Raw genomic sequence first — 18,937 nt, forward strand, 5'->3', positions numbered from 1 at the left:
CACTATATGATTGAAAAAAAATTGAAAAATTTTTTTGACCTCTGAAATCAAGATTGAAAAAGAAAAGTCTATCTTAGTAGTGTATTAAAATAGGCCAATGCATTACAGTGCAGTAGCATAGGACTTTCGTGTTGTTACTGTTCTAAGTAGCGATAATATACATATTTCTCTTATTACAAAGTACAAGTTATGTTTTAGAAAGAGGTATAGTATAGTAAATCATGTTTTTAACACAGGAAACTCTCATATGGTAACTAAAACAATGCTAGTTCAGAGTATTACTAGTACTAAGCACTGTAATGCATATACCTATTTTAATACACTACTGAGATAGGCTTTTATTTTTTAATCTTGATTTCAGAGGTCAAAACAATTTTTCAATTTTTTTTCAATCATACAGTGGTGTAGACTAGTCTTTTAAGAACATTTTGCTGGAAAATGTCTTTGGATACGAGGCCCTGTTATAGAGTTATGATTTTTTAAATAACATGATGTCAAAAAATCCGCCCAAAAGCTTATCTTATTTTTGTTGGTTTCGCACCACTGATTCGCAATGTTTGTCATCACTTCAAGATGTCTACCGATTCGTGAAAAAGGCCTATTCATGCTTGTTCAGTAGGAGGGGGGAATTTACCCCTCTATCCCCATGACCATCCACTGGCTCTGCCTCTAATTGGTTCTCTCCGAATTTCAGATAATCAGTTTAGCCACAGCCTATTAAAGTGACTAAATTTATACAAATTGAAGTTGTACATTTTAGATAATATTAAATATTTAAACAAATAATTGATATAGTATCATGCATGCAATAGTGAACACACAGCTGGCAGTCATAGGTTAAAGGTTATTCATTTATACCGTGCAAAATACAAGGATCTCTATGGCAAAACACGTGAACAGATGTAATTAGAGAGAACAAAAAAAGAAGTACTCCAAGCCAGCATCCAAACTGCAGTATGGGGATATGCACTCGTCGCTGAGCAGGGATCAAATTGTACCCTGTTCAGTGCCAGTTCAGTCTCGGCCATCCCAGGACTTAGACGCCTCCCATCAGAAAACCAGTTTTTATTGTGCACCATATATATATATATACTCTCGTATAAGACGAGGCATAAAATAGTAAATTACAATTGAAAAACAAAGGGGGTATTATATGCACGACATACAATTTTTCGTCGTATGTGATAGTCTGTGATACACAAGTTAACTACTGCAATGAAGCTACTAAATGTTATTATGAATGAATGCAATTTTAAATACGGGGATTTTTATGAACATTTTAAACTCATAAATTGATATTATTTATTTATATTTTCAGAATTATGGATGATCTGAAAATCATCTTGACTGGAGTAAAACCAGACAGTACAATGTCAAACTAACTTTCCTTGAATGGGACCAAATTCCAAAGAATCAACCTCTACTAGCGCTGTCAGCATACTCCAGATTCCAAATCCTTTTGTACAAAATGGGTGGTAAAAGTCGAAAACAGAGCTCGATTCGGGCTGAAGAATGTCCTATGACAGACTTTGGAGCTGACGAAAACGCCAATGATGTCGAATGGGTAAATAAAGAATGGGTGAAGAAACTTTTCCGTATTGCAGCGATTGTGAGTTTTTGTTCAGTCAGCATGAATACGCCATTTACATTTGAATATAGGCCGGTGCTCGAATACGTAACGCTGATTCTAGACACCATGGTAATGCTTCTCTTCACAGCCGAAATGATTGCTAAGTGCCGTTCTCGGGGTTTGTTAAAGGTAAAAATATATGATATATTGCGTTGTTGTTGTGTTGCGGTTTAGAATTTCAACTTTTTAGTTGCTCATTTATAGGATTATGTACCTGTAGACATTCATGATGATGTTGATAGTCAAAGAGTCAAAATATTTGAATCCCAACAAAATTGTAATGTATGGTAATTATATATGACTAATTTTTTAAATATTGTTGGTATTTAAAATTGTTAAACACATAATCAATCAATTTGCTCTGTAATTGAAACTACAGAGCCATACAGTATTTTAGGATTAAAGGATTATTGGAGGAAAGGGAGGTGGGGGGCAGTGATGGAAGGTTTGCAAAAACAGACAAACTGGGATATTTTTAGTCACCTTGAATGTCTGGAAGGTTCAAGTGGCCAGGCCAGTTGGCCTCATTATCTGTGAAATATCTATAGTAGAAACCTATATTCAAAAATATCAAATGTTATATTAAGTACATGTAGGCCTACTCAACCTTTTCTGATTTGGGAGCAGGGGTGGATACACACCCATTGCACCCTAAGATATGGGCCTGCTAAACTAATGTATATTCTTTTTTATTCATTGATTACAGTATCTTAATTCTTATTGATTATTTTAACTCTTGTTTTAAAGGCTAATTTTAGGTACATACAGTAGGCTTTATGCATTTTAAAGTTTTGTAATCTATACTGTTTCACTATCACTATTTAAATTGTATTTTAAATATCTTAGGGAGCAGGGGTGCAGCCCACGAATTTCACGTCGGCAATTCCCGACCATATTGCCGAGCCAGAATTGCTACAGGACGGCAATTTTTTGCCGACCTAGGCCTAGATTTCTTTGCTTCAAAAACTGCTTGGAAAGTCAGGTTATAGCAGACACTAAATTTCATGTACGTTGTCAAACCAAGGAAATTGGTGGTTCATAAAACAGATTTCTTTGTATAGTAACTATTTTTAGTAGGCATGCAGTATGTACGATTTGTGTACAATTGTCTTGTCTTTCTCACCTTGTCATTTCGTAGGCTAGGCCTAGGTAGGAATGACGCTAGCCAGCCAAAGCCTACAACATCGCACAATTGAAGCGACGTGGGCCACATAGATCGTAATGCTTATCTAAACGTTTTTGAAAGTGGGGGAGCCCCACATTTCATAAGTTAATAAATCTAGTATGCAAGCAAAGTGAGCATCTAGGGTGGGGATCAGGGTGCCGCCAAGGGCCCCAGTGGAGATCCAGGGGCTTCGGATATTTCACGACATTTGGTGAATTGTATATAGTTATTTTATAGACATCAAGCTACAGTACTGTATTTCTGAACAAAGTCGAATTCAAGATTGCTTCCACGATCACAATGAATTATTCATCATTTGAGGGGTATATCCTTGATACAGTATTCCCTGAAAAAAATATCTTTTCCCCCGATTTTCTAGGAGCTGGAAAATGGTAATTTAACTGTGGCGTGTCCAGGAAAGTCAAAATAAAGGGGGTTCCAGAGAGAGACTTGGCAAATAATGTCTACCCGCCTCACCCCCACCATGGTTGGGGTTGAGGTACGAAAAAATTATGATTATGGTACCTCTCCAGATTAAATATAAATATAATTTTCTGTTTTCTCCATTTTTTTAAAATAAATTTGAAAAAAATTAGGAGGGTGGGGGCCGTGCCAGCTGATCTCCGCCACTGTTTACAGTAATATAACATTTGACGTAGCCTGTCATTTTGTTTCACAAATGTTTAATAAAGGTTTCACTACAGTTTTTACAACTTATAGTACATTAATTACAATATACTATAAATTTTGTAGTTAACCTTCAGAGAACTTTATTTTTAATAAATGGCAAGCTAATTAAGTATTTCATTGTTTTCATTAAATTTGGTTGGATTACGTTAGTTTGATGGTTTACTGTAAGCCAATCACATACACTTATATCTTCATCGTTAACATAAACAGAACTAGAGCATCGCAGCATGTGCCTACACCTCCACCTCCACCCTGTGCCTAAATACAGAATTTTCGCAATGCGGATGAGCGATTCCATTGTTTTCTTCATGGTAGGTTTTAAGGAAACTTTACAGAGGAGTGCTTTGCAGACGTCAATCAACATGGTACACACTGGTTGCTCAACTCAAAAAGAGAACATGTAATTTTCGTTTGAAAATGAAAAAAAATCTATATTGAATTATAATAATTATAATAATAGGTCGTTTTAAAAGGCAAAAATAAACAAGGTTTCTAAGCACAAAAAAAATAAAAATAATGACATTGTATAGCATTCGTTAACAATGTTTGTCACTGGTGCTGGAAGCAGTCACAAAAGTGGGGGGGGGGCCAGGCCCCCAGTGGAAAAAGTGGAGGGGCCAATGGCCCCCCGGCCCCTACGCTTCCACAGTTGTTGTCGCCTGCATTTACTATATTTCCTTTATTTGTGTTTTCCAGGGAGATTATCCGTATCTAAAAAATAGATGGTGTATTTTTGACATGACAATGGTGTTACTTTTATGGGCCTCTGTGATACTTCAGGTAAAATAGAATCTCTTTTCTGTTCTTTATTCTTCTTTATTTTATTTTATTATATTTTTTATTTAAAATGGAATACAAAACAACTAGATCTATACTTTCAGCAAGAAGACATCAGGACTGACAGTACTAGAGACAATCTGCTAATGTCAAAGTTCATTTGGGACAGTTGGCATCAGCAGATTACTCTTGTTTATTATTATATCATACGCATACATAATGTGTGGTGGTTGTGAAAATAGATATTGTTTGCTGCACACAGTTAGAATTTGCATATGAAACACCTCTTGCAGTAGCTCTGTCAGTTAATGAGGACAGCTTACAGTTGCTTAGGCTTGTGATAGCTGCTGTGTGCACTGAACTGTGCGAAATGAGAATGCGAAACTAAATCCTTAATCCAACGAACACATAATGGTACTTTTTAGTAGTTTAACCCACTTAGTGTAACTAATTTGCCGCCATGGGGAGATGCGTCTGCATCCCCAGCCTTCACTAACAAATGTAATTGGTACCCCAACATTTTCAAATGAAATTTAAAAAAAAAAAAAAAATTTAACACAAGTTTGTCTCCTAAGGTCCTGAATTGGCAGAAAATTGTGAGTGATTTTGTGAGTGTTGTTCGTTCTCCACGGCCGTTCATTATGATCCGAGCTTTCCGTGTTTACCTGAAGGTTAACATGTCCCGAGCAAGAATGGCAATTATATTCAAGTAAGTTTCATACATACAGTATAGGGACATTCCCGCATCTACCATCCCATCATACACTATAAGAACCAGTGGAAGGTCTCTGAGAATGGGGACACTTACAATCTGCATTGACTGCCAAAATATTGCAAATGTAAATCTGTTGTAAATGATAGTATTTGAAGTAAAGAAAAGGAATGATGATAAATGATAAGTCAAAAAAAAAATTAAATAAATAAACAAAATGATTATAAAGTATATTATAATATGTATTTCTGTTTAAATTTAGTTTTTAACCTCATTCTAATCTCTTTTTTCAATTTAAATATATCAAGTTTAGTCAAGTAAAATTCCAGAAAAGTAAAAACAGTAAAAAATGGTAAAATAATAACACACACACACAATTAAAACATTATAAGTAAAATACAATAAAATAAACAGTTAACAAATAAACAAATAACACAAATTATACAGCAAAATTTTAAAAGCCTTTAACGCCAATTGGGATTTCTAAATATTCATTATTCAGGAAAGCATCTCTCTGTAAAAGTAATTTAATGCTACCTGTGTATTTATTATTAAACAGACATATCTGTTTAATAATAAATACAACCAGTGTATTATTATTAAATAGATATTTAAATGAGAAAAAAAATTAGTATGCATTGCATTAAATATTGTAACCTGGTCAACTAATGTATTACTGTCTTTGACTACTACATTTACCTGAACATAAAATTTCCCTATTACATTTTTTTTTATTGAATCTTAATTTCCATTTCCACATTTTCTAAATTTGAATAATATTTCATTTGTTTTCTTCCATTAACTACAAGTTTATTTGTAGTGCACCATTTAACATCAGTTGATTTTTATGTTGATAATGTTACTTTGCAGACGTTCCGGTCAGCAAGTTTGGAGTGTGGCCATTTTTCTCATCTTCTTTTTGGCTCTCTACGGTATCCTGGGTGTGCAGATGTTTGGCAAGTTATCCTTTCATTGTGTGAGAAAAGGTGCCAATTTGAGGTTAGGCTTTACATTTATTTTCAGCAAGTTACCTGTTTATAAAAAGAAATAAAATGAAAATAAAGTTTTATACACAATTTTACATGCTCCATTATACACTTTTACACCATCCCACAGCAGTTCTGTTGTACAGTAAGATTCTCAGAGACAGTATCTTTAAAGTATATTTTTATTTTTTTCATATGTAGTGATCTGGAGTTAAGTGACTTTGCAATCCCCGATACATACTGTCGTCAAGAGAATCCTGATTGTCCTGAGGAAATGGATTGTAAGAATGTTGAGAAATTACCTGGCAAGCTTAAAGAATTTAACGGCTTTGATCATATCGGTAAGTTAAGGCTTGCATAACTTGCCAATAGACAAAATTGGTTGTGTTTTATGCAAATATGTATGAAGGCAGGTTTTGATAAATTAATGCATTTCAGGAGTTCTGAATTTTAAGTTTAATATTTATATTTTATGATAGCCAATGTTCTGTGAATTAATTTACCTTAAAGTGTTTTGGGGCTCATTTGTACAGCTGTTTGTTTTCCTGAACCCTAATTTCCATCAAAACATGATTTCGTACATATTTTTTTGAATACATTAATTATCAACAAAATTAGTCAAATTTTATCGCAACATTTCAGTGCTAATAGAAGAAATGCATCCATTGACTCTTGACTATTGTCTTCTAGGCAAGAGTGTATTTACAGTGTATGAGAGTGCCTCGCTTGAAGGCTGGGTGTACATCATGTATAAAGTCATAGACAGCTTTGCTCCATGGATGGGTTACCTTTTCTTTGTTACCATGGTTTTCTTTCTCTCCTGGTTAGTCAAGGTAAAGATGCACATTTTTATGATTCAATATATTAAAAAGAATAACATCTTACAACATCAGTTTAACTTTTATTCACATAAGCTTTGTGGCAAATTATTTAAAATTATGTCAAAAATGAATTTTTAAAATGAATGCAGAAAGGTGAATTTATTTATTCATTTATATGTTCATTATTTGTTTGTCTGGTTGTCTCTCCCTCTGGCTGTGTATCTATATGCATATATGTGTATCTATATGTGTATCTACCTGTGCATTTAGGCAGTATATGTGGCAAAGACAAGCCAAAAGGATTTTTAGTAATTAATACAAGGTTAAATGAGAGCTATAAAATGGTAAAAGAATCATTTAAATCTGACATTTTGTTATGGAGTTGCAGAGTTTAAACACAAAGCTGAAACAATATTTAAGGAATCCGCCTTCAAAGTTTATGATTTCTCGAATTTCTCCGGCAGAAATCCTCACCAAATTGTTAAAAATTGTTTTTTAACATTGAAAATATGGAAAATAACAACATAGTATGATGTGTAAATATATAAAGGTTAGTTTAGTGCAATAAAAGAGATTTAAAAAATGTTCAACATTCCAGGATACTCGTTTTGGTCATTTTCTCTGAAACAAGATTTGCGACAAGTGACTGTTTTGGCTTGTGTTTGCCACATATGTTGGTTGGTTTCACTGTACAGTACTAAATCAGAGAATTGACAATTTACAGCGTGAATTTTCCCCACATCCAGGCAATCAAATGACCAACTATCCAATAAACATCTGTGACTTTCAGTTTATGAAACATAAGCAATTTGCTATGCATAAAAGTCTGTGTTCACACCTCCTGCTGATAAGACCACATTTGTTACTGTATGTTAATCTCTTCAAGTAATTACCAAAGTTATCTTTTAGATTTGTGATAACACATGTAGTACAGTAAATTTACAAGTGGAATAGGACACTGGCCACAGCATTTTTGTTCTAATGTTTTTTAACTTTCTTTGAATATATTAGAACGTTTTCATTGCGGTTATTGTTGAGGTATTTGCTGAATTGAGAACTCAGTTTCATCACAACAGTGGCAAGGAAGCAGTTGGTGCGTTTGGCTCTCAGGTGACTTCATTGTTTCATCATGGACAGGTCCATGGTTTCATATTGTACTCATATTTCTCTACCAGCTAGGGTTCCAAAGGAGGGAGAGTTCTCATCAGTGATCAAAAACTGGGATTGAAGGGGGTGTGGGTGTATTATGTTATCGTTTTACTTAATATGACATCATGGTTTCTCTCAAAATAAAGTACTGTAAATCAGAAACTATTTAATATTTTGGTCTGTTATTTTTTAAATGTTGAGACTTTTTTCTGTATTCCATCTTAATCTTCCATACCAAAAACATAAAAAATAATTATTATAAAATTACTTTTAGAAAATATTTGTAAGAGGCTCTGGCAAAGCCAGCTGTTGTAGGAAAAATTCAAAATTGAGTTTTTAGTGGTGTTAGATTCTGCATGAAATCTTTATAACAGTGTATATTTGATGGATTTTTTGAAGTTATGAATATATAATTCACTGGATATCAGCAATGTAGGTTTTGAGAAAACAGCTTCCAAAGAATCCAAAATCAATAGTTTATTATTAAGATTTGTATTTTAAAAATAATTTTAAAATACTTTTCAGTTAGATTTAGTGATTAATATTTTGCAGAATTGTTCTTCAGTATATCTTCTTTTATAAAATGAAAAAAAAAAAACATGTAAATGTTGAAAATTCTGATTTTTGAATGTTTAATGTGCTTGTGGGAAATTACAAATTGTGACAAACTGGTCACATTTTGTTTTTTTGTTCTTTGTCTTTTGATGTGATGCACCAACTGATAATAGAAAATTGTGAATCTTAATATCCAGAAGGCTTCTATGCGCTTCACATTTACACCAGTAGAAACACCTGCGGCAGAGTATTCCATAGTAATGTTATGTTTGCAGTTTAACGTCTTCATCAATAAATCACTATATAAATAAACACTCTTTTTAATGTGTTGGCTCCATATAACTGCCTGGTACATAAGCTTGTTTGATAATTAGTTGATAAGGGTTTTTTTCATGAGAATCTTACAATTTCCTATTCTTCCGTATGTTTAGCAGGTTTTAGAGGCGGAGCCAACTGAACTGAGTCCTTGGAAGCTTGTGAGTGTTGATGAAGATAAACCACAGGGACTAGCACCCCACTTCTGCCAGGTCATCCTGCAATCTAGAAGCTTTCATTTAGCCATTCTCCTGGTAGTGGCCGTTGATGCTGTGTTTGCTTCAACATACAATTTATTTTACACTGACGATGAAGCCAAGAAAAAAAGATATGACGGACTGCTATATTGGCTTCAGGTACTAAATGAAATTTATATCCATGCGTTTATATGATGCGTTTTTTAATACATAACTCTAAATTTCATTAGATTTCTTGTATGCAATACAATACAATATTTATAGGATAACACTTTCGTAGCATTGGCACATGTTAGACAATACCTAATGGTGCATCCAAAGATGAACAAAATATATTTAATCAAAGAGCAAAAAATATATAAAATGAAATTCCTAAATGAATACAAGGATACAAGATAATTTATTCATCCAACTATTGGGAAAATTCATGGCTGGATACAACAATTTAAAAATGATGCACTTATGAATTTTGAATTTAAGAAAAATAAATTTCATAGTTCATAGAAAATTGGGGAAGACCTCGTACTACCCAGAGTTTAAATATTCACATCTCATAGTATCACACAGGATAGGGCAGAGGTGGTGTGTCTTTCAAACTGCTTTGAAATTGATCTCCAAATTTTAGCTTGCTTTGACATTAATCTCCAGTGGTGGCGCTACAGAGGCGATATCTATCGCTTAAGTGAAGTTGAAGCGGGGCAGTCGCTTATCCAGTATTGGCTCATCATGATCAATACTAGGAATGTATTAATTTTCCTTATCTTAAATTGGATCGCCAGTCTGCTATGAGAGAACATATTTCTCCCCCTGCCCCCTAAAATTTTACCTTTCCCCTTCCCCAGATCCCTTTGATTTCAGACACCGTCACTGCCATTGTTAATCTTTCAAGCTGATTTGAAGGATACGGCACTATATAAAACTACACTATTATTAAACTTGATACAATTTTCTTTTCTAGGTTGCTTTCACTGTGGTATTTGATCTTGAGATGCTGTTTAAAATCTGGTGTCTTGGTTTCAAAGGGTACATGAAACGAGCATATCACATTGTGGAGAGTGTGTTGGCTATTTTCACCACATTACACATCCTCTCCCAAGGCCTGTATCATACTGAGCTGACTTATTTCCAGGTATGATAGTATATCCACTAGCTGTGTCTGAGTTAAATAAACAATTTGTTGACCATTTCCAGAACTAAGACTTGGGGACATGATGAATTTGACATTAAAACTTTTGATTAATTGGGGGAATCAATTTTTTATTTTTGGGCCATTTTTTGAGTTCCAATATTTTATAGCTCATGTACTCAATACTAGCCTCTGCAAAAACTTAACCATTTTGCCACAACATGCCTCATTTTCTGTAATTTTGAAACACATTATTGAGAGAATCTCATTTATGTATGTAAACTAATTCATCAAAGAAAAATAACGCTTAAAAATGAAGGACTTTTCGACTCCTTTATAGTGTCATTTTCAAGTTCCAATAGTGAGGCATATAGGATACAACTTGAAAACAACACCACAACATTTCTTAGCATTAGGCCAAACAAAAACGATTATTGTGTTGTCCACAGCCCGACCGACCCAAATTGTACGAAATTCAGGGTCGGAATTTTATTTTATTTATTTTTTTTTACTACAAGGAACAATATTTTTATTAATGAGCTTATAAGGTGAAATAGCCATGGACTACAGTAGGCTAGAGAGCCAAGGCCTAGCCAATTTTGGTGCATAGTACGCGATGCAAATCCAAAATTGTTGCATTAAAAGTAAACACATTTTTGGTTAAAAAAAAAAAAAAACATTTTCCTACCGACCTACCCATTTTTTTTGTTTTCCTAAAACGTAGCCAACACAAAAATTTATTTTTATTATGAGTACTTATACAAAACATATTCTTATTTGGAAAACTAATTCAGTTGTGTTTATAATCAAAGTATCATTTTGTAACAATCCTAATTCTTTTTTTTTTTAGGTTTTCAGATTTATAAGATTGATTAAGTTGTCTCCCACACTGGAAGATTTTGTTCACAAGGTAGGTTCTGTATTTAGATTTTGATTGTAAGTATAGTAGGGTCAATATATTTTTTTTAGGTTTTTGATTGATTGGCTCTTAATTACCCTCGCCTCTTTGAAGGAGAGGTGAAAGGTATTGCACACAGAGCCAACTCGAGTGCATCAAGTCATACACTTGGAACCCTTTGCCTTAACCAAAACTTCACTTATCATTGTTTACTTTTAGCGTTGGTTCATGCGCATTCGCTTTCACATTTCTATCGGTGTTTTTGCGAAGCAAAAAAAAGCAACCAATCAGAGCTCAGGAAGCGAACCGACGCTTTAATTCGCGCGAATAAATTCACCTAGTGGAAAACCATCTTTAGGCATGAGTCAGAAACTTACACTGGTTGCCTTCACCATGACTTCACTGATTATTGTGTCTTTTTTATTTCAGGTCCTAGGTCCAGGCCCTTCACCATGACTTCACTGATTATTGTGTTCTCTTTTATTTCAGGTCCTAGGTCCAGGCCGTAAACTAGGATTCCTGGTTGCCTTCACCATGACTTCACTAATCATTGTTTCTGTTGTCAGCCTTCAGTTATTCTGTTTCATACCTGATCTTGAACAGTTTCAAAATTTCTTCAAAGTGAGTAAATCACATTTCTTCACAAGTTATTAATATTGTTTATAATATAGTAATATGTTTTGTTATAAAAACCCATAAATATTAGGAATATATCATATTATTATATTATATTATATTATAATCATGCTTTATGAATGATAATAGATACATAAACAATAAACAGTCATAGGCCTACATAACATGTGTTTGCCCTGCTCAAACCTAATTATTTATTAATATTATATTATCAATTGCATTGTTATTATCCACATAAAAACCAGTCATTCTGATGTAAAAAAAAAGAAATGTCTAACTTATGTTGGTCATCATGCATTTATTATTTCTATTTAATATTTAAAAAAATAATAATTGTAATATTGAGATAAAAATCAAACTTAGGCCTGCTGTACCAAAATCCTCGCCAGTACATTTTGAGTACATCTGATTAATTATGTTTTATTGTTTTATACTTCCTACAAATACATGACAATATTGGTAATTAATAATGATGATTTATTCCGTAGCCAGAAGAGAGCTGTTGACATTCTTTGGTGTTATTCCTTGCTGCTTTCATTCCTCTTTTTCTCAATCTGATATCCATCCATGCTTTATTTCGCTTTTTTCTCTCTTCTTTTCTCTGGCATCTCCTTTAATAATTGTGAATAACACTGGGCCATCTTTCCTATGTTTCTCTTCATTGACAATCTCCACAGTATAGTGATGACCTTCTCATATTGCGCTCTTAGGTCCGCATCATCCAGTTCTACTATTCTTTATTGTCCTTTTGGTCGGTTGAAAACTTACAGTGATAGATCCTTCTCTATTGCTACAACTACTTTGGGGAACGACTTAACCAATTTCATACGGTCATCTTCATTTGGCCCTTTTTAAATCTTGACTTGAATCTCATCTTTTTTCCCAATTCTAATTTTTCTTTGTTCCTGTTCTGTTTTTTTCTTTCTTTTCTCTTGACACTAGGTGAAAGAGCACACAAAGACATTGCACAATATTATGCTCTATAGAAATGAAAGACCTACATTACACCTTTTACTTTTCTTCCCTTCAAATCATCTCTCAGGTTCACCAATCTGGTGATTGAACCCAATGTTTGGCATGCTGTACTCCAACCATGTGCCAGCACCAGTGGGAGTTTGTGGGGTTGCGGGGTTTTGGGCTTTTGATTATCCTCATTATCATCACATAAACATCATCGTCATCATGATCATTACTATCTACTACCACCACCACCACCATCATCATTGTTATGACATTGCCAAACAACACCATTAACACTAGCCTTACCTATTTACAACATTATTTTAATTTGACGCAAATCCAGTTATTGTTTATTATTCCATCACGACAATAACAATTACTATTATTTTAATTAACATAATTAAATATTGAAGACATTTTCGATATACTTCCACTATTATGCCAATTCCATCATTGAAACTAAACAACAATTGTTCTCATTAATCCTTTCTTCCATGTCAATTCTTTTTTTCAATCTTCATTTATTCCTTTTCCTGTCACCTGTGTTGTCACCATTTTATTTATGTTTCACGCTTTGTTAACTTTTCTCCTGTAGGCCCTTATGTCAATGTTTCAAATCCTGACCCAGGAAGGGTGGGTGGAGGTTAAAAACTCCTGTTGGTATGCAAGCGGCCTCCATGATCAATTCCCCATTGCATTATTCTTTGTAGTATACCATCTCTTTGCAGGTGTGGTAAGTAATTATGCTATAGTATGAGTTGTTTGCATACTTAGCACACAATTATATGCATAACATATTATACCAATGCTAAATATGATGCCTAATGCAAACAGAAACAAGTGCAAAATAATTCGACAAAGCCTTAAAATGATTGTGGACCGATTGTAAGGTTACTCAAATTTTGGGCTCTATGTCTGGTTACTAATTGCCTCCAACTACAAATTGAGGCACTTGCCAAAAAGATGGTGCTTTTACCAAGGCATGAAGTCGCCAAGCAATGGTAGCTGACAAAAATGAGGCCCAAAAAAACCCATGAGGACATTATCGCTCTTTAGCCTTTGCTCACCCTTTCAGCAGCGTCGTGTTTTGCACTTTGTTTCCGGGTTTAACTGAAGGGTTAAGCAGTTAAAAATTGGTTTCTTTAAAAACATATGGAGAGCATGACAGGGAAACTGGTTTTTAATGGCTTAATTCTTACATCTTGGTAGGTTCAGAGAACACCACTCACATAAGACAAAACTCTGCACAATCTGTGTGTACCATTAAAATTAACCAATATCAGTAGAGAACACGTTTTATTCGTCTACACTATTGTGACGAATCACAACCTAGACACACTTCAGATTTGTATACACTATATGAGATATGAATCAAGAATTTTAATATATTAGAACACATTGTGTTTGTTTGTCACTTGTGAGCGGTGTTTCTGTTGGTACGCATATACATGCCTTGGATGCAACTTTGGATCAACTATGAGAATCAATCCATTCAATAACAACAGAAATTATCAATAATCAGTATTAAACAATAGTAGATTAAAATTGCTTTCATTGAATCAGGTATGATAGCCAGTCATGTGCTGTATATGGATGTTGAAGATGTATACAACAAAAACATAGCATATAGAACCCTATCATCTATGTTATATTTGAGATACATACTAGGCAATGTATATCATTCTTACCACGATCTAATACTAAGTGCTTGTTCCAGTTATCCTGCTAATTGTAGGCTGGCTTCAGAGCTGTCAATCATGTCTAACCATCTCACTTGCTTTCAGTCATTAGTTAAGTCCTTGGGCTTTGTGGGCATGCTCAGAGTTGATTATGGGATGTATATATCTAAACCAGATGATGACTTGTGATGACTGCAGCAATGATGCCGTGTTAATTATAATTATTTTGACAGATGATGGCAATATCTAGAAAGAGAATAGAGTATGATGTTAAAATTAATGATTTAATTAATATTAATATAACATGATAAAATTTTGGAAAATTGCTATATTGCTAATATCTGTAACAACATGGTACACCTAGTGATTTTAAATGTAATAATAACAACAAAAATTATAATATATTTAATTTAATGGTTGCGATACACCACATAGATAGTTCTGAAAAAAACTGTTGTTTGTTGAGAATGTCTTTACGTTTCAAGTAGCTTCAATCGTCTTCAGGAGAATAATATCTGCAGAGAATCCAAACAGGGAAATACTTTGGATCCTCTGCAGATATTATTCTCCTGAAGACGAAACCTCGAGACATTCTCAACAAACAACAGTTCTTTTAGAACTGTCTACGTGGTGTACCTCAAGCATTAAATATAATGTATTATTACTTTGCCATGCAAGCCTTTAAACAATATAACAAAAATAATAACTATTAACAATTACCGGTATAAATAATGATGATTTTAGTTAAAGTGATAAAAAGTAGGGCAACATCAATAGCTACAAATATGATTTCAGCGAAACTTTATGATATATGTACATTACAGTACATATTAGTTGTTTTTATATCTATACTATTGTTAACAAAATGTCGCCTTTTATGGATTGAAGGCAAGTTTTTACGCAATTATTTTTATAATGATAAATTAACATGACAACTGCTCTTAGTCCAAAAATTATAAAAATTTTAAGAATAATTTACTGATTAAAATCTTAATTCAATGAAACACATTTTGATGAAGTATCTGCAATATTTTATGTATAAATACAATGGTTTAAAAAATTATCCTAATTCCATGGTCTTCCCAACATGCCCTGCTAGCCATCCCACAATGCTTTGATAATGCTTTGCATTATGGGAAGATTATGGTATCAGGATTATTGCCTTAATTCAATATCAAATTTATATTGTTTTGGTTGGTTCCAAGTTGTTCCAATGATAGGCATACTGTCATTACTCAAGTGCTTCAATCTATTTTTCTCTCTCGCTGGTGTTTCTACTGTCAAATAACCAATAATAACATCTATTGAATTTTTCTCAATAGGCCTTCATGTCCATGTTTCAAATATTGACCCAAAAGGGCTGGGCAGTAGTCATGTACGAGACTATGTATCAAACCAATGATAGCTTCAACCACCTTATTGTTCTCTACTTCATTATATACCATCTTTTCGCTACCATGGTAAATACACACACTCACTCTGCAGAGTACAATGATCTCATCAAGGGCACCTGTCAATTACAGCCCCAGTTACAATATGAATCTGAAGTAACTAAAAAATGAAAATTTCTGCTTGTAAGCATTGGAAGGTACTGGTCTCTTTGAAAACCTGAAGTTCTACCAAAGTACCTAATACTGCAGCAGAAACTAACATTTCTTTTGTTTATACCCTATGTTGTTTAACAACTGAGCAAGCATTAATTATTCTTAGTTTCCATATTTCATTCTTCTTTAATTACATTTAAAATTTGAATGAAGTAAATTGAAACCTCCAGTACCTTAATTTTCTCTTTATATTTTAACTTTATCAAGCTCCCCCACCCCGAAAAATAAAATCCAAAGTAATCAAATTATACTTTATAAACATTTTAAAGCTTACATTAATTAATTTACCTGATTTGATTCATATACAGTATATATATTTGTATTGAGATTGTTAAGCAATTTTTATTTATGGCAGCTAAAAATTTCATGGGAACTTTATGATGTTATTCCTTGATGAGGTCATTTCACTCTGTTGTTAAGTGGATGAATTGACGTACTGCATGATACCATGATGACATAGGCTTCAGTCACACTAGAGTCTCAAGTCTGGCTTGACTCACCGCGAGTGAGATTTTCGTAATGTGACCGCATCTGGATCGACTCGCGCCTGGCGTGACCTCGATCTCAATCTACCTATCTCAATCCCAGCTCAGTACCCAGATTGACCCTGGCGTGACCGGGATTGATATTTCCTCGTCGGCTGTCGACCAATCACAGTCGATGACGCCGTTGCGTTTGGAAGTTCTTGAATAAAAAACCCGCGGCAATCATCAGTTGTCATTTATAAATGCACTTATCAATCCGAAAACTAGCATCGCCATTACATCCGAGCCTAGGCCTAGATCATCTACATTCGCGCGCGGGGCCGGTATTTTGATTGTGCGGCGCTTTAACTTCTTGTTTCGACTTTCCTAATTTGGAGATCAATCCAACTAAATTCAGGTAAAGTGTGACCGACCCAGAATTTCGAGCCTGGCTGGAAATCTCACACGCGGTGAGTCAAGCCAGCCTTGAGACTCTAGTGTGACCATAGCCATAGAATCATTGCATGAAATTCAAGGTGAATTGTGGGATACATCAAGGTCAAAGTTCACTATTTATTTTAAAATCACTTATTTTCACCTTAGTTGGCCCCATGTTGTATGGAATGTGACATGGTCACCGATGGGTTGGTGTCAGTTTTTTTTTTATCACATTCATTAGTAATGTCATGCTTGGAATCACTCTTTTGTTTGTAGATTTGATAGGAATTTTGGACATCGTATAGTGTCATAGAAAAAATGAAAACGAGAGATATAATTGCACCTCAACTCATTTGCATATATAAATTTAAATTTTATACACATTGCACCCAAACATGAAGTTGGTTTAACTACACTATTTACGATTGCATGAATAATAAATAATATATAAATAACATTAGGAAGATAATAATAATAAAATTAATACTTAATAAAATATAATTAAATTTTGGCCTCTAAATAAATATTGCAGTATTATTGAAACTAAATAGTGATTATTAGACATAAATATGCATTGTTAATTTTTTTTTTAAATAAAACAAAGATAGATATGTATATATATTTAAATTATCAACCAATGCAAAAATCCATAAATTTCTATGAAACAGTTATTTTTTGGTTAGTGGATCGTCAAACTGACTTCTCATCTAACTATTAAAGTTCCACCTGTCATAATTAAATCCAGTTTACCAAATAAACAATTATTTAAAATATTATTTTTGATATTCACTTTTGAAAACAATGTTAATGAACATTATTGTCATTATTATTATAGAGTGATAAATGTCATTTAAATCATTTGCAAAATATTAAACAAAGGTGATCGATTTTAAGCCGATCATGTCAGTGAAACCCTTGTAATTGTCTGTGTCTATGTTCACACACGGCAGCTAATGGTAGCAGGATCCAGATGAGTAAATACACATTATAAATAATAATAATAATAATTGTCGACTTATAGCGCATATTGTAGACTAACCTCTATGCGCTTTACATATTACCCTGGTTACTGGATCAAGCACATGGAACACAACACTCATGCCCCATAATGTTGCTGCTGTAAATAGCGCATGGTTGTGTTTGAACCTACCAGGTACCTGGGTGGAGAAAGACAACCGTAGATAAAGTGGCTTGCCCAAGGACACAAGCGACTTGCACAGCGAGAGTTTCAAACCCCCGACCTCAAGGTTGGGAGTCCAAGCCACAACCGTTGCGCCAACGAATTCTACACGCTCACCCTTGTGTTCATACAAGAAAATCCCAAGTCGATATCCAAGATGTTGATGGGATCACTAGCCAATAGGAAACTGGAAATTGGAAATGCGTATGTGTGATTGGTTAATGATAAATACGCACTTAACTTGCAAACCGATAGCATTCGCTGACCGTATTCATATCCTAGTAATGGTTAGTACTAACTGACTGGGCGTTCTCACACGGGTGATAACGGTTAGCTTCCGATCCGGATACAGGGCGCTAGTGTGAACTTGACCTGTCTCTCTTTTGAGAGATGAATGTATTGGTGTTTTGTGTTCTTAAACATTTTGAATTAAGCTACTGTACGTTCACACCATAGCCGGATAAAAAAAAATCATGAAAAACAGGTTCAGTGGTAAAGAATAAGACTGTTCAAATTCGTACGATTTCCAATCCGGACTCGGATCCACAGCGATGGATCAGAGAGCCATTTGCATTGTGAAATTGTACATTTTCAAGATTCCAGATTCAGATATAGAGTAAAAATGTTAAAATGACAGAAAAAATTTAAAAGTTAAGATACAACAGCGAAAGAACACAAAAAAAGCCAATGGTTTCTATTAAAATTTAAATTAAATTGCTTGTGGTAGGAAGGAGAGAAGATGGCGATTTGTGCAAGAGGCCGGTGGTCTGAAACGTCTGCTACGCTGGGTTCTCTGTCTGTTTTTTTCATTAGACGAATCAGCAACAAGCATGGTTGGTTCAAATGCCTACATGGAAGTGATGAATGAACTATGTGTTCCGTGATGCAGCGTTTTAAAGCGGAGCAAATCACGATTTGATGTCTTGGGACTGGATCCGTGCTTGATGTGAACTTG

At 34.1% G+C, this 18,937-nt stretch overlaps 1 protein-coding gene across 9 annotated transcripts in view; it reads left to right on the plus strand.

Annotated features, from left to right (window-relative positions):
- The window catches only part of LOC117106526 (sodium leak channel non-selective protein-like), a 54,505-nt gene that overhangs the window by 1,238 nt on the left and 34,330 nt on the right, over positions 1-18,937 (plus strand). For 4 of the 9 annotated variants that reach the window (XM_033247916.1, XM_033247923.1, XM_033247930.1 and 1 more), the window contains exons 2-14: positions 1,319-1,759; positions 4,182-4,265; positions 4,838-4,971; positions 5,845-5,973; positions 6,162-6,301; positions 6,651-6,793; positions 7,793-7,891; positions 8,917-9,156; positions 9,956-10,126; positions 10,974-11,033; positions 11,511-11,642; positions 13,213-13,350; positions 15,619-15,756. In XM_033247916.1, coding sequence (XP_033103807.1) covers positions 1,469-1,759; positions 4,182-4,265; positions 4,838-4,971; positions 5,845-5,973; positions 6,162-6,301; positions 6,651-6,793; positions 7,793-7,891; positions 8,917-9,156; positions 9,956-10,126; positions 10,974-11,033; positions 11,511-11,642; positions 13,213-13,350; positions 15,619-15,756 — 1,899 coding nt within the window. In that variant the 5' untranslated portion in view covers positions 1,319-1,468. The remainder of the gene's footprint in view (positions 1-1,318; positions 1,760-4,181; positions 4,266-4,837; positions 4,972-5,844; positions 5,974-6,161; positions 6,302-6,650; positions 6,794-7,792; positions 7,892-8,916; positions 9,157-9,955; positions 10,127-10,973; positions 11,034-11,510; positions 11,643-13,212; positions 13,351-15,618; positions 15,757-18,937) is intronic. The other 5 variants (XM_033247907.1, XM_033247944.1, XM_033247938.1 and 2 more) reach the window with 5 other exon arrangements.

Source organism: Anneissia japonica, unplaced genomic scaffold, assembly GCF_011630105.1.
Source record: "Anneissia japonica isolate Jap-2015-1 unplaced genomic scaffold, ASM1163010v1 scaffold142_len1259957_cov175, whole genome shotgun sequence".
NCBI lineage: Eukaryota > Metazoa > Echinodermata > Crinoidea > Comatulida > Comatulidae > Anneissia > Anneissia japonica.